Consider the following 21,156-nt stretch of genomic DNA (forward strand, 5'->3'; position numbering starts at 1 on the left):
CACTATATACAAATCACAAAGGGGGACCACGCTCTATTAATTCTTTGCAGTTTTCCATAGCTAATGAGCTACCCCAAAAAACAGGAGAAAGAATTTCCCCCAAAGGATTCCTTGAACTCAAGCGTCCCAAGTACTAAAGATTATGGTATTATGGTATTTGTTAGCTAAGCCCTCCTGTCACTTGTCTCGTCTGAGACTCCTGCCTTGTCTCATCTGTGGCAGGACACTGGCAACCTGACACTGCAATAATACATGTGGGGAAGGAGAATGCAAGCCAGGGAAAGGGAAGACAAATTTAAGTGTCTGGGACACTGCCACCCTGATCCCAGCCTAATCCCAGCACCACCAGGATTGATCCCTGAGCCCAGCCAGTGGTAGTCCAAAAACCAAGAAAGAAAAAATGTGGGGAGAGGGCACCGCCAGTACCACATGGTGCAGGAAAAGCCAGGAGCATCCTTCCAAGTTCAATACCAGGATCAATCCCAAGAAAAATACCTACATGTTTTCATACTGCTCCTAAAGGATAAAAACCACTAGACCTAGAAGCTTTAAAAAAATTCTTGGGGCTGGGCTGAAGAGATAGCATGGAGGTAAGGTATTTGCATTGCATGCAAAAGGACTGTGGTTCAAATCCCAGCATCCCATATGGTCCGCTGTGCCTGTCAGGAGCTATTTCTGGGCACAGAGCCAGGAGTAGGCCCTAAGCGCTGCCAGTGTGACCCCCAAAAAAAAAAGATTATTGAGGCCTGGGGGCCAGAGCAATAATGCAATGGTAGGGCCTTGGTCTTGCACGTGGCTGATCCAAGACATGCCTGGGCTCAATCCCTAGTATCCCATATGGTCCCCTGAGCCAGGAGCAATTTCTGAGCACAGAGCCAGGAGTAACACCTGAGGGTCGCTGGGTGCGGCCCAAAAACCAAAAAAGAAAAATAACCTTGGGACCAGAGTGATAGCACAATGGTAGGGCATTGCCCTACACGCGGATGAACCAGAACAGACCCAGGTTCGATCCTCAGCATATCCCATATGATCCCCTGAACTTGCCAGGAGCGACTTCTGAGTGCGCAGCCAGGACTAAACCCTAAGCACCGCCAGGTGTGGCCCCAAAACAAACAAATTCTTGTCCTTGCCCAACAGAGAACTTCCAGTTCCATCCTTAAACTTCTCTATATATGATGTTTTTGTTTGTTTTGGTTTTGGTTTTGGGGTCACACCTGGCAGCGCTCAGGGGTTACTCCTGGCTCTACGCTCAGAAATCGCTCCTGGCAGGCTCGGGGGACCATATGGGATGCTGGATTCAAACACCAACCTTCGGCATGCAAGGCAAACAAGTTACCTCCATGCTATCTCTCTGGCCCCTTACTTCTCTACATATGAAACTCGAGTGACCCATGAACCAAACAAATTATGCCATGTGTGCTATCTGCCACATCTGGAATGTCTGACTCGGGTGCATCCACCGTGTGTCAACCTGAGACACACACACAGACACATGTATGCACATGCACACACATGTTCACACACACACTGACACACAACGACAGACAGGGCTGTCAAACAAAGGCCACTAGTCCACCAAGGGACACTGATTTATCAGAATGCTGTGGTCAGGAGGCCTAAGTGACAGGGAAGGAAAAGCAGAAAATGCCAGAAAGAGCATCAATTTGGGGGTTCCCAGAGCAGAGGCAGAAGGGGATTTTTCTGCTCTAAGAATGGATCCAGTTTCTGATTTGCTGCTAAATGCCAGAGAGGGTCTGCCCAGGAAGTGGATTCAATCAGCAAGCCTGGGTTCAATCCTTGGCACTCCATCTAACCCCCAGAACCCTGTCAGGAGTGGTCCCTGAGCTCAGAACCAGGGGTAAAGCTGAACTATCACCTGGCATGGGCCAAAAGCCAGGCTAGGATGGATGGAAGCATCACTGGCTTCACACCATACATACAAAGAACCAAATGCAGCTTCTGGTGGGGGAGGCCTTTTGGAGGCACCTTCAGCTCTCGCTCTCTGATCTCTCTCTCTCTCTCTCTCTCTCTCTCTCTCTCTCTGATCTCTGTCTCTGTCTCTCTGAGTCTCTGTCTCTCGCTGTCTCTCTCTCTCTGTCTGTCTCTCTCTCTCTCCCTCTTTCTCCCTCTCCTCGATCTCCTCAATCTCTGTCTAGCAAATGGAGACAGATGGTGACAGTACACAGCCACAAGGCTACAATCCCCCTGAATACTCCTAGTATTTTGTTTGTTTGGTTTGGTAGAATTTTTGTTTGGTTGTTTTGTTTGTAAGCCACACCCAGTGGTGCTCAGGGATCGCTCCTGGATGGCTATGGGGACCTTATGGAATGCTAGAGATTGAACCCAGATATAGATCACATGCAAAGCAAGCACCCTACCCTCTGTACGACTGGCCCCAGCCGCTTAACTCCTAGTTTTATCAGGAAAATTCTAAAACTAGGGCGACATACCCCATAATAACAGTTCCACTACCGCTGTGATTCAAGAGGGAACCCTTCAGAAACCTATTCAGAACCCACCAATCTCTCCTCTCCAATGGATTCCCCACTTTAAGCCTGTGCTGTCCAACAAAGCAGCTAACAACCACAGGCAGCCACTTACAGTGGAATTAAATAAAATTTCAGATGCTGTTCCTTGGTCACATTTGCTGTGTTCAAGTGCTCTGGGGCCACATGTGGCTGATGGTGATCACAGTGAACAGCACAGGCCTGCACATTTCTAAAGCTATTGTTTAGTTCATTCACGTCGAGCTGGTGTGAGTTATTCCACTTAGCATAGAGCCCGACTTAATGTTTCTGCTCATTATTATTTATGCCATTTGGCTCAATTCATCTCCACAACAACCTTGTGAAATCAGGAGCAAGAGCATCATTATGCCCGTCTCCCTTGAAGAGAAAAACCAGGCACAAAGAGGTTAAACCGCCCACAGCCACAGAGCAAAGGCAGACCTGGCATCTGGCTGTGTAATTTTGAGGGGAAAAATAGATTAGCGTGTAGGACTGGACTCCTCCCGTCATCCTGGGCCTTTAACCATTGCTAGGTCGCTGCCTGTGAAAGCAATGATCTAGTTGATTCCACTCCAATCCTCAGCGTCCAGTTCCGTGTTCCATAAAACACCAAACACATGAACGCATCCAAGGAGCCCCGGCTGAGTGTTATCAGGGCCAAGGGGGCAATCTGAAACCAGTGCTCCATGATTTAACCTTCTAGGGCATTAAAGGACTCTTTTGGGGAGGTGCTGTTTGTAGTACAAGTCCAGTAGTATTTGGGGGACTATGCAAGGTTGAAAAGTGAACCTGAACTTTCACATGCAAAGCATCCACTGAGCCATCTCTGCCTGGCCCCAGGGCCTCTCCTTTGCTTAAATTCATATTTTTTTTTTTTTTAGTTTTTGGGTCATACCCGGCAGCACTCAGCGGTTACTCCTGGCTCATGCTCAAAAATCACTCCTGGCAGGCTCGGGGGACATATGGGATGCCAGGATTCGAACCAATGACCTTCTGCATGAAAGGCATGCTATCTCTCCGACCTCTTAAATTCATATTCTGAATCTGCACTAGAACATTTTCAAGCCTGAAGGTTCCTAAGATAAGACCCAATAACTAGATCCCAGAGAGCTCTGGAGAAGAACCAACAGAGGTTTCTCATACAGACCTATACCGGTGGTTACTTTACAGATGAGAAAACTGAGGCAGGAAGGGAGCACTCCTGCCTAGCAACCACCCCTCTCACTTCCCCCCACCACACACACACACACACACACACACACACACACACACACACACACACACACACACACACACACACACACACACACACACACACGAAGGGAACTCCTGCCTGGCAACCACCCCTCTCACGTCCCCCCAACACACGCACATGCACACCCCTCACCCCAGCTCATCTCGGACCTGGCCCAAAAACTCCTCAGCCTCCAGGGGGGACAACAGCTCGAAAGCAAGCAGAAAGAAATCCAAAGACCGTCTTTGCTCCTTCTGGGTCACTGACTGTCTCCGAAAAGCTGGAAACTTCTACACAGGCCAGTCTGAGCTGCTCTTTTTGTGTCCCTGACAAGATGGCTTGCTCAAAGCAAAGCACCCTGGCTACTGGGGGCCCAGAGACGCGATCAGGCTAGAGGACACCATCCCCCGGGTCCTTTACCTGTTCCTTATTGTTACTGTTGAGTAAGCCAGGTTTCTTTTTCTTTTTAATGGGGCTTGTGGAGGTGTCTTGTGGCGAGTGGCCATTGGAAGAATGTGGAGGGCTAGGAAACTTTCTCTTCTGGGCTGTTCTCTCTGCGGAGCCAGGGTCTGCAAGAAACACATGGAACCAATTGATTTAAAGCACTAGGTGGGGTTGTCAAGGCCCCCACGAGAAAGGAACGTAGGAGCCCCCATTTTCTGTTTCCAAACCCCAATACTCTTTTTCAGTACTGCTTGTCATAGAAGAAATTTACTGCCTCACAAGTTAGATCATCTTTCTTAAATCTACAAGTATAAAAATGTTAATGCACAGTCTAGAGTAAATTCAATGGGCTGAAGTGCATGCTTTGAATACAGGAGGCCCAAGTTTATTTATCCCTCCACCATGATCCCTTAAGCACCGAAGATAGCATGGAGGTAAGGCATTTGCCTTGCATGCAAAAGGTCATTGGTTCGAATCCCAGCATCCCATATGATCCCCCGAGCCGGCCAAGAGTGATTTCTGAGCATAGAGCCAGGAGCAACCCCTGAGTGCTGGCAGGTGTGACCCAAAAAAACAAAAGAGTAAATCCTCCATCACTAGCCAGAAAACCCAAGTACCACTGGGTGTTTTTCAAAGCCCTCCCTCAGCCCCCAAAAAAACGTTTTGTGCCTTTTTTTCCTCTTTTTTTTTAGCTCTGTTTTTGGGCCACACCCAGCAATTCTCTGGGGTCATTCTTGGCTTTGTACTCAGGAATCACTTTTTTTTTTTTTTTTTTGGTTTTTGGTTTTTGGGTTACACCTGACCTGGCAGTGCTCAGGGGTTACTCCTGGATATATGCTCAGAAATCGTTCCTGGCAGGCTCAAGGGACCATATGGGATGCTGGGATTCGAACCACCGACCTGCATGAAAGGCAAATGCCTTACTTCCATGCTATTTCTCTGGCCCCAGAAACCACTCTTGGCAGTGCTCAAAAGAAATATATGGATTATCAAAAATCAAAAAACTGGGTTGGTCATGTACAGGGCCATTGTTCTACCCATTGTACTATCACTCTGGAGCCCCCTCCTTTGTTTTTCTTTTAAATTCACTACTTTGGGCCAAAGAGACAGTACAGAGGGAAGGATTCTTGTCTTACATATGGCCAATCCTGATTCAATCCTAGGTATCACATGAGATCCTCCAGGTACCACCAGGAGAGTTTCCTGAGCTAGAGCCAATAAGCCTAAGTACTGGCAGATATGGTGTAAATGAAAAAAAGAAAAAATATTTACTACCAAAATATAAAAACTAGGAGACTTCACACAATCTCCTAATTATCTGTATTTTTCTTCTTGATTTTTTTTTTTTTGAAAAGAAAAAATAACACACTGGGCCTAGAGCCACACAAGAAGTGATCCCTGAGCACAGAGCAGCTATAAACCCTGAGCAAGTGGGGCCAGAGAAATAGCACAGTGGTAGGGCGTTTGCCTTTCAAGCAGCCAACCCTGGACCAACATTGGTTCAAATCCCGGCATCCCATATGGTTCCCTGTGCCTGCCAGAAGCAATTTCTGAGCGTAGAGCCAGGAGTAACCCCTGACCACCGTCGGGTGTACCCAAAAACCAAACAAAAAAAAAAACACCCTGAGCAAACCCTGTGTACCATTGAGCCCAAAAGCAAAACAAAAATCAAGCTGGGGGTAGAGCAGATGCCTTGCATATGGAAGTTCTAAGGTGGCACTGCAAATAGAGCCCATGAGGGCTTAGGACTTACAGAATCTCCGCCCAGAATACAGTTGATTACATTACCAGCCAGTCACCTCCAAACAGGAACAGCCATTCCACTTAACCACAATCCCCACCCTTTCCTGCTGTCCCTATGGATCAGCCAAGATTCAGCGGCTGTGAATTATCACACAGGTGTTATCACTGTCTTTATTTCTAAAGTATGTCTTTGCCACAAACCCAACTTCTTTTTCTGGTGACAAAAACAGGAAACTAGGCAGATCCATATTTCCAGAAAAGAAAGACCAGCAAGCTTCTCAATGGATACTGAGACAGGAGCTTTACTGTGAACAGAGAAATACACACACTCGCATACCCTTTAAGGCCAGGCCAGACACACACACAGAAATGTAAGTTCTCACACCCTGTAAGGCCAGGCAATGTTTGAACTCATCCAACACACACACACACACACACACACACACACACACACACACACACACACACACACACAAATGTAAGTTCTCACGCCCTGTTAAGACCAGGCAAAGTTTGAACTCATATCTCTCTCATCTCTCTCTTCTCTCTCTCCCCTCTCTTTCCTCTCTCTCTCCTCTCCCCCCACTCTCAGGCTATATACACAGAAACTTGCACACCCTTTAAGGCCAGACACACACACACTCACTCTTTCTTATACAGAAATATAAGTTCTCACAACCTTTAAGGCCAGGTAACAATTTGAACATATCCAACTCCCCTCCCATCTAACTACGAAAACTAGCAATGAAAACTGCCAGTCCTGCCCTTTCTATTTTGACTTGGCCAGAACCTCAGAGGCACCAAGATACTCCCACCTCATCCAGGGCCAACCTTCACCTGCAAAGAGGCAGGCCCATTCCATCGTGCCTCAAGGTGTGTACTTAATCCAGACCCAAGGACTAACTCCAACCGGGAGTCCCTGACACCCAAGCAGTAAAGAAGAGCTACAGACTTCAGAAGCAGAGCTTGCCAGGTGATGAGATGTGGGATCCAGGAGGGAGACTATCCCCAAAGAACACCAGTGGCAGAGCCTCCAGCTTAAATTCTCCAACACGTCGCAGCACGCAAGCTGCATCCTATGTCACCCTCCTTCGTGTCCAGACAGGAACTGCAAGGGCTAAATGAGTAAAATGTTACAGGACTACCTACATACAAGGCTGCCTGCCCGTGGGTTATTTCTGATAAAGCAGCCTAACCGAAAGTGCAGAATCTAAGTCATATCATGAAACTCCCCGAAAACACTCACACTCACCCCCTCACCCTCACCCTTACCCCCTCCTCCCTCTCCCTCTCACTCTCAAGAGTCTCAGCCATGGGATTCGCACACACCTTATGCCAAAGTCTCAGCCAGCTTTCATGGAATCATAGGGAGACAGCCTGAGAACTCTACATGCTAACCACAAGCCCCTGGAGGAAAGCTAGACTCCACTGCTGAGGGAGCACTCCTACAGACGAACAAAGGGAGCCCAGAGCACCCACAGACTGGCCCAGCGGTGCACAACAGCTAGTTAGTGAGCAAGTTAGTGAGCAAACTCCATGTATCCATGTCATCAGGGTCTGAGACATTTCCCCAGAGAAAACCACCCCCTCGTTCTCCTGGGAACCCTTGCCCCCCTCTGCCATCACCACCGACAACGTATCTCCCACAGGCTCTGCCAACAACCTCCTCTAAAAACCTCCCACAGCTGAGGTCAGCGTCTAAGTGGAGCCTCAACACTGGGCCCACCATCCTTATCCAGGACAGCTAATATGAACATGACACCAAGATCACTAACAAAAGGAATGGGGTGTGGCTCAGTGGCAGAACACAAGGCTAACATGAATGAGGGCCTGGGTTCAATCCATAACACCACACAGCCTCTGGGTACTACCACGAGTAGCCCCGATGGCATCCAAGAGTTGTTGGTCTGAGCAATGAAACATCATCAGCCACACAATCAGAAGATCCCCTTGGTTCCCTGAGCACTGGTTAGGAGACCAAAAAAAGGGAGAGGGGAGCAACAGAAGAATGTGGCTAGCTGGTCAGTCAGGGCTCACTGCCTCGGGATCCATGACCTCAGAAAGGTACACAGAGTTGGCCTGCAATAGATCTGTTCAAGGGTCAGGCTGGCTGTGACAGGGGCTCAAAAGATCTACTATAGAAGGAATGGAAGCCTGGGGAGAAAAAGATAGTAAAAAAGGAATGGAGCAAAGTTTCTGGTTTTCTGTGTCATGTTCAGCTTGGGGTGTAATTTAAATAAAAGTACATGAGGGGCCAGAGCAGTGGCGCAGCAGTAGGGCATTTGCCTTGCATGCGGCTAACCTAGGACAGATTGTGGTTTGATCCCCCGACATCCCATATGGTCCCCCAAACCAAGAGCGATTTCTGAGCGCAGAACCAGGAGTAACCCCTGAGCATCACCGGGTGTGGCCCAAAAAGCAAAAAAAAAAAAAAAAAAAAAAAAAAGAAGAAGAAATACATGAGCCAAGTACATGAGCAAAGAAAGGCACACCAATGGGAAGGAAAACTATGGCATAGTCGAGGGGTAGTAAAAGTGTATCTGGATGCTTCTCGGGAGGTGCCTGGATTTTGGAAGTGATGATACTTAGTTGGTTTTGTTTGGGGACAGTGCCCAGTGATGCTAGGAAACCATGTGGTGCTGTTGCCAGGAATCAAAGGCTTAGCAACACGCAACACAAGCACCTTTCTTTTTTTTTTTTTTTTTTTGGTTTTTGGGCCACACCCGGTAACGCTCAGGGGTTACTCCTGGCTATGCGCTCAGAAGTCGCTCCTGGCTTGGGGGACCATATGGGACACCGGGGGATCGAACTGCGGTCCGTCCAAGGCTAGCGCAGGGAAGGCAGGCACCTTACTTACCTCTTGCGCCACCTCCCGGCCCCAACAAGCACCTTTCTTAACTCCTGTACTATTTCTCCAACCCTGGAACAATGCTTTGTCCCTTTTTTTTACTGGGGGAGGGTGAAATTAGGAAAATATTTGGTGGTGTCCAGGGCTCACTTCTGACTTTGTATTCAGGAATCTCCATATGCCAAAAATAGAACTAGGGTCCTCCTGGTAACAAAGCAGGCACCTTATCCCTAATATCTCTCCAGCATTGTCTGTTATTGGATTTGGGACCCACATTCAACAGAGCTGTGCCAAGGCCAGCCATACATAAGATAAACACTTTTAATCCATGTACTATTCCTCCAGCCTTAGAGTGTATTTTAATAACAATCCAGTCAAAATACATGACAGTGAACCAGGGACAGCATAATGTGAGAGCATCACCAGAGAGGCTGGAGAGCTTAGGGGATTGGAGCCAAATGGTTGTGTTGGGCTTGATACCCAGGAACTGATCCCCTGGACACTGCAAGAAGTGACCCCAAGAGAGCACTGCACCAGGGAGCACTCTCCTCCACTCCCTAGCACTGCTGGGTATGTTCTCAACACTCTTCCTCCTCCTCAAAAAAGTACTGCTAAACCTTCCCGACCCACGTGAGGGCCATGTGCTCTACAGAAAAAGCAATGAGACAAAAGACAGGGCACATATTGGGTAGCTCCCAAACCCACGAAGGAAGCCAGCTCTCTGAGAGCATCTACATTGATAGGTCCTCATCTGTGGGACATCAGTCTGCAGAAAGTTCTAAACATCCACCATAAAGATTGTGGGCTTCACTAACCATCAGAATGGTTAGATCTGGAGGTGGCTAGACATGACTCAGAAGTTTAGAGCACAGGACTAGATCTTCAGCATCAAGGGGTCCCCTGAGCACCCAGCAAGAAGTAGCATTGCTGGTATAGCCCGGACCCCACCCACCCAAAAAAAAAATTTTAAGATATCCCCTTAGGCTGTAGATCCCTGAGGGACAGCTACCAAAGTGTGGTTCCCCCCCCACTTTTTAAAGAACCAGCACCTGGGGTCGGCGCGGTGGGACGGACCGAGGTTCGATCCCCCGGCATCCCATATGGTCCCCCAAGCCAGGAGTGACTTCTGAGCGCATAGCCAGGAGTAATCCCTGAGCGTCACCGGGTGTGACCCAAAAAAAAAAAAAAAGAACCAGCACCTGGGCCCTGCGCCAGATCTAAGGAATCAAAACTCTTGAGATGGGGTGGTGGCACCCAGTGATCTGTGATGTAGCAAGCCCTCCAGGAAATCCTACTGTTGATGAATCTGAACTTCACTGGGGATGATGAGAATTGGGGTGTTGTGCATTCCCAGACAAGAGAACCCATTTTCACACGAGTGAGAACATGGACTCTCCCTGCCTGGTCACTTGACTATTAGGTGTAGAATGCCAGAAGCTTGGCCTGGAGATGAGGAAGAGGAAGAAGCTAATCAGCCAAGGACATAGGGCAAGTCTGTTTCTTGGGTTCTTGAGGTCACATCTATCCAAAGGAAGAAGGAACCGGGGAGATAGTCCCGATGACTCAATCCCCACTTCTCCCTCCCCCAGCCAGTATCACCAGGGCAGAACTGCAACCCTTGGCCAAACACTGGATCACAGGCTGTATCAGTCAAGTATAATAGAGTGGCCCACAACTCCTACTGAGAGCCCCAAAAATAAACATGTCAGGGGCCGGTGAGGTGGCGCTAAAGGTAAGGTGTCTGCCTTGCAAGCTCTAGCCAAGGAAGGACAGCGGTTCGATCCCCTGGCGTCCCATATGGTCCCCCCAAGCCAGGGGCAATTTCTGAGCACTTAGCCAGAGTAACCCCTGAGCATCAAACGGGTGGCCCGAAAAACCAAAAAATAAAAAATAAAATAAAAAAATAAACATGACAGTGAGTCAATGAATAATGAGAGAATCAGAAGGGCATCTGCCTAACCAGGAAACCAAAAACAACCAGGCCTTGCCTGGCCACAAAAGGTGGTATCCTCAGACTGCTTGTTCCTAAGAGGACCCCAACCCTGCTGTGGCTGCAGAACATAAACCCCCAATTTTGTTCCCTGACAAACATACCAACTCCCTCCAGAGTTAATCAGGGGTGGGCAGCTGTCTCCAAGGACAGAAACTTAATCGGTTCCCAGTAACAGACACATTTGTCAACAGCAGAGGCTTTCAGTGAAGGCTCTTAGGGAGAAAAATGAAGAAACGCCGGCCAGCTTCAGGTCCTCTCAGGGAGGTAGCAGGTCAGCATGATGACCTAAAAGCCTGCCCTCTCCCGTGGGACAGAGCGGTGGGCGTGAACCTCCTGTTGTCCTGGTAACCACGTGGCCTTGAGGACCTTTTCCAGAAAGCTGAGTCAAAGGGGTGGGCTTGCTCCTCCTCCTTCAATGATTCATCCCAGCGAGGATCTACTGCTAAAGGTGTTTCGTCTATCAGCCTGGAACTGTGCACACGGCCACCACCAGAGATGCATTTTACCCCTTGATCTGAAGGCGTGCAAAGCTGCAGAGACATCCCCCACCCCCATCACACATGGACACCCGGGCCTCCTACCCACCCCCACCCAGCAGCCCAGTTCTGAAGAAGTTAATAGGAAGGAATAAAGGGCCCAGCAGTGACTCAGGAAAACGCTGATAGGGGGCAGGAAGCAGTGGCCAGTACCTTTATGGTGGCATTTCTGATGAAACCTGAATGTTGGGGGTAGTTCAGAATCCCACTGTGAGAACCCAGAAATTGGCCCATGCAGTGAAGTCCCAATGACTCTGAAAGTAAGGGCCACCTCATTTTGAATGGCCCAGCCACTCAGCTTTGTCGTGATGCTGCTGCTGGGCATGACCCATACCGTGGGGTCCTTCTAAATCTCATATGCATAAGGGCTGGGATCTGTCCCCAGCCCCACCCAGGTCTCAGAACACCTGGCAAAGAGCAGTTCCTTGAGGCTCAGTGGCAAGTCCATGCTCATCCAGACTCTGGTTTGGAAGCTCACTTCCTCCAACTTCAGGCAGGGAGTTTTTTGACTCTGGAAGGGGTAGTTCAGAGATGCCCAGAAACTGAGAAAAGTTAAGAAATGATTGTGACATGTGTCTCACTAGTAAGGAGGCCTTTGTCTCTGAAGTATCCCCTTCCCCAACACACACACACACACACACACACACACACACACAGGCCTTTGTCTCTGAAGTATCCCCTTCTCACACACACACACACACACACACACACACACACACACACACACACACACAGCTTCCCAGCTCCATCCCCATCCAGGCTTCACTACCCCCACAACCTGGCCTGAGTCACAGCTCTGGCCCTAGGAAATGACACACCATAACAGGGAGTGGAGCCCTGCTTGCAGAGGGAAGGAACTTCAGAAGGACCAGGCTAGGCTGGCTGGTCCCATGAGGCCAAGGTCTGGGGCCTGTTTTCATGGGTGTTAAATTTCCTTAATAATGTCCACTGTGAGCCCAGCGGGGGCTGGGGTGAAAGAAGAGCTCGGTCACGTGTAGAGACAGACGCTAGAGGGCAGGCAGGGGGACCGGCCATGACTGGCTAAAGACAGAGAGCCAGGGTGACCTACAAGCTCTTTAGGACTATGGCGGACAGGAAGCAGGAGGGCCAGGCGGGTGCCACGGCAAGAAGGATCACATTTGGCGGCTCCTCCAGCAGTGAGGCACCTTGAAAAAGCCACAAAACCTCTCCTTGCCTCCCTGCTTCTATAAGACGGGGTCACAGCACCTCTGGAATGAGGGAAGGATTGAATGAACTCATTCATGTGAAGCGCCAGACTGTAATATATTTGGCAAGAGGTTAGCACGGTAGCTGTTTGTTCATACCAATATCACTGTCTTCCTTCACCACCTCCTCCATCCATAATACAACCTCAGTCTACTTTTCTCAAAGAACAGTTTAATTCAATCAATGCCACACATTACGACCAAGGAAAGGACAGCCCAAAATCTGTCCAGGACAGATTTCTCTGCTTCAACCTCCTGGTATATAGTGCATCTCTGCTCTAGACAGCAAAGACCTGGCAACCTGTGTTGGCCCAGGCCTGGGCAGAGCTAGCTCTCCCAGCCTCCTTCAAACAGGCCCACACGCTGTGTGGGGAGCAGCAGAGCAAAGCTCCATGAATCATTTCCAAGCGTCTCTCAAAAGCACAAGCAGGCCTGGCTCCTCTGGAATTTTAGGGCTCTCCCCAGCCAGTAATTATATCAGAAAAGAAACAAAACCCTGGAATTTTCACCAGGCCTAGAACAGAAAGGAAAAAGGGAAAGCCAAGCCAAGGATGAGGATGGGTCAAGATGGAAGGGAGGGGAAACAGTGTTTGCTAAAACTAGGCTTCAGGCTCTCTCTGGGTTTACCTCCTTGTGCTACACACACACATACACACACACACACACACACACACACACACACACACACACACACACACGGAAAAGAATGACCATGCCATGGGAGCTCATTAAGAGACCATGTGCTCACAGTGAGGTCCAGGGCCACACCTCCTTGTGCTACACACACACACACAAACACACACACACACACACACCCCTCTCCTTGTGCTACACACACACACACACACCTCCTTGTGCTACACACACACACACACACAAACACCAAAAAAGGAAAAGAATGACCATGCCATGGCAGCTCATTAAGAGAGAGACCATGTGCTCACAGTGAGGTCCAGGGCCACACAATCTTGAGGGCACCTGGCCTGCCACAGAAAAGCAGCACATTAAGCCTGGCATTAAGATTCTCCACAACCTCTAGATATGCTCGGTCAGACCAGGAAAAGGACCAGACTAGAAATCAGCAGTGGCACAAATGGGTCCTTCTGAAGATGCCCTTGTGCCAGGGTTCCTGGGTACTCTGAGGAATAGGCAGGTGAAGGCCAAGGGAGCCCGGAAAGAAGTACTTACCTGCCATGGAGAGAGCTGCTCAGCGGGCCTGGCCTCCCGTTTGGATTTACGAGAACAGAGGCTCACAAGGCAGACATTCCTGCTTCCGGATCCTCCACAGCCTCTCCCGGGGGAGGAGGAAGCAGCGGAGAACAGGCAGACAGTCACTGCTTACCAGGCCTAGTGGCCTTGTATGCATGAGGTCACCCAGCAGGGCAAGGACGCCCTCACCTCTCTGCTATCCTAGTTGGCTGCTTGAGGCTGCTGCCTTAATGTCCCCAGGCTCTGGCAGCAGAGGCTCCCTCCCCAGCTCCACCGAGAAGCTCAGCCTTGCTTTCACCAGATGTGAATGACACAGCGGTGGTTCTGCTGGCTGAAGTGAAGCTCTAAGAGGGGCGTCCACGGTATGGAGTTTGGGGAAGGCTTGCCCTGCGAAAGGTGTCCTCACGTTTTCGCTTTTGAATAATCATTTCAAGTAGCCCTGTGGGAGGCAGCACCTCTGTAATCATCCTACATTCTCATTTTCTCTCTCTCTCCTCTCCTCTCCTCTCCTCTCTCATCTCTCTCTCCTCTCACTCTCTCACTTTTCCCCTCCTCATTCCCTTCCCCCCCCCCTCTCCTCTCTCTTCTTTCTCTCGGCCTCCTAATAATGGTGATTAGACAGAGCATTCATATGTAAAAGGTGAGCCAGCATAACAGGCAGCCCCGCAATTGCTTCAATCTAGGAACAAGAGACTGATGTGCTAATGAATTCCTTGTTTAGCCCTCCACAACCAAAGGTGACCGCATGCCCCACACAGCAGCCCTTCAGCCCCATGGTTGGAATAAGGCCTCAGTGAACCAGCAATGTTGCAATGGAATCCATCTGTTTCGAGAATGCCAAGCTCTGGAGCAGGAGATAGCACATGGTAGGGTTTTTTTGTTGTTTTTTTTTTTGGGGGGGGGTCGCACTCGGCAGCGCTCAGGGGTTACTTCTGGCTCTACACTCAGAAATCACTCCTGGCAGCTCAGGGGACCATATGTGATGCCGGGATTCAAACCACCGTCCTTCTGCATGCAAGGCAAACACCCTACCCCCATGCTATCTCTGGCCCCCACACAATAGGTTTAATCCCTAGCACTCCCCAAAGGGTTCAAGAATGATCCCAATACTCAGAGCCCTAAGTAAACCCTGAGCAACTGTGGGTGTGTTCCAAAATAAGCAAACTCAAAACAAAACAAAACAAAAAGAATGCCATGGTCCTTTTCTTTCCCTGTGCCAAGTTTAGGCTCCAATAAGGGGCCAAGCAGTGTGCATCTATTAAGCCCCAGCCCCAGCCTTTTGGGATTTTCAGTGAGAGAAAGGAGGCGGGTAGGGCTGAAGTCACTGCCCCACCCCCAGCAGACAACACTCAAGCAGGCCAGGCCCTGGAAACCTGCAGCCAATCTCCCTGTGTTAAGGGCATGAAAACGCTGCCAGTTTACTACCAAGGATAGCTGGGGGAACCGGCTGGTTCTGGGGACTGCATAATTTCTCCAGGCCACAGAGTCTGGGCATGGTGCCCCCAGCTAAGGGGCAAAGGCAGCTTTTCCAAATGAAAGGATGCAGCAGCCCGAATGAGTGCAGAAACAAAGACACTGCAAGGGTATGCTGAGGATAGAAGGGACAGAGAGGAGGTAGTTCTGGGAAGGGCACTCCAGGGAATAAGACGATGCTGCCCCACAGTTTGGGCAGAACACTGTTCTAATGGTCACCTTAAAAAAAGAATATAAAAAAAAAAAGAAAAATAGGGGCCAGTGCGATAGCACAGCGCATTTGCCTTGCATGCGGCTGACCCAGGATGGACCAAGCTTCAATCTCCAGTGACCATGATCCCCGAGCCAGGAGCAATTTCTGAGTAACCCCTGAGCATCACCGGGTGTGGCCCAAAAAACAAAAAAGAGAGAGAGAGAGAGGGAGGGAGGGAGGGAGGGAGGGAGGGAGGGAGGGAGGAAGGAAGGAAGGAAGGAACGAAGGAAGGAAGGAAGGAAGGAAGGAAGGAAGGAAGGAAGGAAGGAAGGAAGGAAGGAAGGAAGGAAGGAAGGAAGGAAGGAAGGAAGGAAGGAAGGTGAGAGAGAGGGAGGGAGGGAGGAAGGAAGGAAGGTGAGAGAAAGAGAAAAAGAGAGAGAGAGGGAGGGAGGGAGGGAGGAAGGAAGGAAGGAAGGTGAGAGAGAGAGAGAGAGAGAGAGAGAGAGAGAGAGAGAGAGAGAGAGAGAGAGAGAGAGAGAGAGAGAGAGAGAGAGAGAGAGAGAAGAAAGAAATCTGCAAAGAGTCAGCAAGAGGGAGAAGCCTCTGGGTCACCTTTCCCTGTCTCTCATCCCCTCCCCCCCGGAAACTCCCCACCCTCTGGGCTATGTGGGGGGGAGGGGTCCTCAGAGGTACAGTGGCCCACAAGGTCTGGAGTGCAGGAAGGGTCAGAGCATCTCTCAGCAGCCAAAGTGAGACACGGTTTCAAAATTACCATCAGGGAATTTCAACAGGGCACACACACACACACACACACACACACACACACACACACACACACACACACACACACACACAAAACCCTGCAGCCGCCATGACAGGTATGAAGGGGACTCACTTCCTCTAGCACTGGCCAAGTAACAAGGCCAGGGAGAGAAGTAGGCGAGCTGTGAGACTCCAGCTTTGGAAAGGTCTAAGAACATTCAGGACTCACGGAAAACCTGGCACCCTTCAGCTGTTTTTAAATGGCCGAGGGGCAGCAATGTTCACAGTAAGTGTGGCACTGTCATTCCTCAGTGCAGGGCCCCTGCCCAGCTCCCTGGCCCACAGCACAGGAGGCACAGGACCAGGTCCCCAGCTCTACCTGATGCCACTGTGAAAAGGCTCAAGTGCAGCTGAAGAGAAGAAAACAATGATTCTCAAGCAGCCTCCCTCCTTTCCTCTTCCCCTCCCGACCTCCCTCGGGAACACCTGACAATATCTGGAGATGCTTCAGCTTGTCGCAACTAGGTAGAGAGCAGTTGCTACTGGCATTAAGTGCGTAGGGGACAAAGCTGGTGCCCAGTGGAGAGATACAGCTCGAAAGCTGCCTAGCGGGTCTGCCCAGCTTGTGTAAATGCACCTCCCACGATGGAGCTTCAGAGTGATGCTTAGCATTTCAAAGGGAAGAAAGCAAAGGGGCCTGTCTGTCTGCCAAAAGTCAGTGAGCAATCAGATGTCCAGGCTCCTTGGGGACAGCAGGGAGAGGGGCCTTGTGCTGGGCAGGAGACACAGGCATGGTCTGCAGGGCAACAGTGGCTGTCACTTGGTTACTGAGTAAATCTCAACGAATTGATCCATTTTCTTCGAGCAGGTGGGGCCTCCCCAAAAAAACCTGGGGGAAGCTGAACCCCAGAGAAAGTTACCTGAGAAAGCATAGAGGTCTGCTTCCATTCAGAAAGAGACCTAAAATATAGAAGGAGCCCCCACCTGGGGTTCAGAGAAATATTGTGGGAGATTATGCAGCCCCAGAAATCTTTGTTTCCCTTCTCCAACAATGTTGTTGTCATGGAAGGCTCGGCTCCTGGTGACTGAGAAGCTGTTTTATAATTCCAAGGGGGACTTTCACCAGCTGAGGTTATGGTGGCCACACCCATGGAATAGGTCAGAGATTAGGAGTGTACTGAGGAGGTCATAGCGGCATGGCCAGCTCTAAAGCCTTAGCTGACCCTTCCACCGCTTCTCTCAGGCTGGGCACAAGCCAACATCTGCACAGTACAGTTGTTCAGGCCCTGAAGCCACACCACGAGGTGAGAATCCAAGCGCTTGTCACCTGCCCACTGTGTGTCCTGGCTTAACCTCTCTGTGCCTCAGTCAGCTCAGCTGGAACAAGGAGCATCTTGGTAATGAGATCAGGTTGCCATGACTTCTTACTAATAACCCTCTATGGGAGAGAAGAATGCCAGGGCAGGCAAAGAAGGGGAATGGGGGGATAAAACACTAACTCAGAAATTGCAGGCCAGTTTCCCCCAAATCTTTTTGCTACTTCATTAAAGAGCGGCACCAGGTTAGCTAGTGCCTAACTACAATTTCTGGAAAAGGCATCCTAATAAAAACAAAACTACCTCCACTCAGCCAGGTTCCAATTCCCAGCAGGGCTTAGAAATTCTCTCCAGGGCCCTAGCCTAGGTTACAGAACTGTTTAGAAATTGAAAACATTAGAATATTTTTCAACAGGGGGCCAGAGGAAAACACACACACACACACACACACACACACACACACACACACACACACACATATTCATACAGCCCTAGGATATTTCTAGAAGTCACGGGTAAAAAACACATCAAAAGGGGCCAGAGAGATGGTACAGGGGCAAAGCAGTTGCCTTGCACACAGCCAAATTCAATTTGATCCCAGAACCACACACTGCTAGCAGTGACCCCTGAGCACCACTGGGTATGGTTCCCTTATCCCATCCAAACAGAAAAAATAAATTACATCAATGGATGTCCAGGGCACAAAGCTGGGGCTCTTGAGAACGGAGCCATTGTACAATGGGTAGGGTGTTTACCTCATACATGGTTCAATCTCTGACATCCCGCATGGTTTCCAGAGCCTACCAGGAAGTAACCCAAGTGCTGCCAGGTGGGTCCCCCCAAAAAACTGGGGGTCCAACCAGAGGACAGTGTGGGAAAAGTAGGAGAGGTACACACAAAGTAATGCAAGTGAGAAGGACCCACAGTGGGGAGGTTTGAGCAGCTTCTGTTCTTGACAATCCTTGTACCAACAGATCTAGTTTGAGAGACTCAGCAAGCCTGGGAGGGAGGAACTGACTCCGAATCCCAGGAATCTGCAGAAAGTATGAGAAAGCTCAATGCCATCACTGCCTAGGTGGGGCTTGGCATGAAGCAAGGTCTTACCACCCTCATTCTGCCTGTTCTCGCCCACCTTCTCAGCTGCTGCCCACCCACCAACCAGCTCTAGTCCCTGCAGAGTGCTTTCCTCCCATCAAATCCCAATGAGGACATCCTTGCTTGAAACCCTTGAGTGGGAAATCACTCACTGCAGCCACCCACCACTCCTGGAGATGTCAATGATCTGGCCCAGCTCTTTCCCCCTCAACTCACACATGCCCAACCATTAGTATTGCAAACCAGCCAAGATCATTTGCAACTTGCTGAGCCTTCCCTGGCACCGGTTCCAGGCCCGGCCTCTCCTAACATGGCACAGTCCAGTTGGCACAGTCTGGGAACACTCTCCCCAGAGCAACTTTCTCTGACCCTCTTCCCTCCAGTTTGAGGCCTTCTCATCATCATCATGGTGTCCAGAAATGGAATCCCCCCCCCTTCACTGCAGCTGTTTCCAGCTCAAAGTTACAGGGAAAAAAAAAAACATTTTCTCCTTGGACTGATTCACTTATATATGGTCTCCTCCAAAATAAGAGTTTCATCTCTATTTTCCATGCACAGCCTGGATTTGGGGTGGGGGTCCCCCAAACACCCACAGTTGCCTACCTGAGCAAGATGGGTTAACCCAGCTCCCAAGCATCCCAAACCTGCTACATCGGAAACTCCAGTTTTCCTGGAAACAGCTGGTGTCCATTCCCTTGCCTAAGAATTTCTGGGATATCAGGGAAGCAGGAGGGCTGGAAAGGGGACCCAGCCATTCCAGGCTGACCCAAGACACCAATGCTGGGATTTTGCTTTCCAAAAGTGCTCAAGCCATGCTTATCTCTACTCCTTAAGAACCCATTTCCCCCATTCCAAAGGTAAGGGATTAAGTGAAGACTCATTCTTCTCTGGGTAACAGGCACAATTAAACTAAATTGGGGAGAAAGGGGGACACCAAAAGGTCACTGCTTCCTTGGTTTCCTAATTGTTCAGGAGAGCTATTGTTTCAAAAGCATTTAATCTTTTTTTAAAATGAGGGACAAAAAAAGAAGGAAGAGAAATGATCTTCTCCAAGAAAAATTTCAGCTCAGCCTGAGCCTCCTCCCCCTCCCATGATGGTCCCCTAAACCAAATTTTTCAGTCCAAGTCTCAATTTTTTAGCCCACCCCTTTAAGCCTAAGGTCTCTTTCCAACACCTCCGCAATGACGCTGCCCCTGGCATATGATGTCAACTGAAGCCTGGCACTGCCATCATTTATCCACAAGGAAGCAGGGCCCTGCCTCAGGCAGGGAAAGCAAAAAAAAAAAAATTCTTTTCCAAGTTCCTCTTCCCTCTGTGGCACCCAGAAGGCCTGAGTCAAAAGCCATATCTGCTCTTCCCTGTTCCCTGAATCCACCTGGGTTCCCAGAGGGTCTCTCTCAGCACCTCGGTGACTCCAGATTTAAAGAGAAAGAAGAGTATTTTCAAACAACTCAACCACCTACAGCTAGCTGAGAGCTCAGCCCCCCAAATAACAACCCCGAGATAGTCTGTAGATTGGTAGGGGGTTGTGGGAAGCTGTTGGGAGTGTGGTTAGAAGCGAAGGACAGATCCAGGTCACACTGATGAGAATGAAGCAATGAGCCAGATGGGAGCCTGGATAAACAGGAAGTCAGTCGGCAGGACCTAGAGCCAGACCTGAGTCACTCAGAAGGACTCAGGCCACAGCCAGGGATATTTGAAAATTAAGTGAGTTGTCCATATTTAAAATTTTGGAGAAAATGCGTTTAGAAATCCAGGTTTCTGGCTTCTCTTTAAAAATAATAAAAGAGAGGTCTGGAGAGATAGCACAGCAGCCTTGCAAGCAGCCAATCCAGGACCAAAGGTGGTTGGTTCGAATCCCGGTGTCCCATATGGTCCCCCGTGCCTGCCAGGAGCTATTTCTGAGCAGACAGCCAGGAGTAACCCCTGAGCACCACAGGGTGTGGCCAAAAAAAATTAATTAATTAATTAATAGAAGAGAACTGGGGCTGGAGAGATAAGTACTAGGTAGGGCTCTTGCCTTGCCATCAGTCAACCCATGTTTGATTTCCAGCAACCCATAGGTTCCACCGTACCACAAAATCCCCTGAAAACACCTCTTCCCTCTCCAGTGATCCTCAGCACTGCCAGGTTTGGCAAAACAAAGAAATAAACAAAATACCTCATACTATCAATATTGCTAGCCTGGAGAGAAAGGGGCTTTGTTGCATTGCATGGGTATGTTGCATGCACTGATTTTATCACCTTGAGGGAGGTGGGTTTCTTGGGCCTCAGCAGTGCAAAGCAGCTATCCCTGGCAGGGACAAGACCCATGGGGTGGAAAGGCAATGAATGGATTTGGACCACACGCAAGGCAAGCCAGCACCTTACCTCATACCCTTTCACATTCCCTGATCACATCCCTGGATCTCATCATTTGAAAAAAAAAAATCTAATAAACCATTTCATTATCTTTGTTTAGCTTTCTCAGGAGAGAGAAGTCAAAAAGCATTTACAGAGCCATCCATCAGAGACTGGGAGTGGGATTCAGTTCCCCCAGGAGTCTAGCCAAGGCACCCAAAGAAGTGGCTAGTCCA

At 49.5% G+C, this 21,156-nt stretch overlaps 1 protein-coding gene across 3 annotated transcripts in view; it reads right to left on the reverse strand.

Annotated features, from left to right (window-relative positions):
* Positions 1-21,156, reverse strand: part of ZMYND8 (zinc finger MYND-type containing 8) — a 123,770-nt gene that overhangs the window by 76,633 nt on the left and 25,981 nt on the right. For 2 of the 3 annotated variants that reach the window (XM_049780509.1, XM_049780508.1), the window contains one exon: positions 4,162-4,310. In XM_049780509.1, coding sequence (XP_049636466.1) covers positions 4,162-4,310 — 149 coding nt within the window. Of the gene's footprint in view, positions 1-4,161; positions 4,311-13,719; positions 13,919-21,156 lie in introns of those variants that run through there. The other variant, XM_049780510.1, reaches the window with a different exon arrangement.

Source organism: Suncus etruscus, chromosome 9 (assembly GCF_024139225.1).
Source record: "Suncus etruscus isolate mSunEtr1 chromosome 9, mSunEtr1.pri.cur, whole genome shotgun sequence".
Taxonomy (NCBI): Eukaryota; Metazoa; Chordata; class Mammalia; order Eulipotyphla; family Soricidae; genus Suncus; species Suncus etruscus.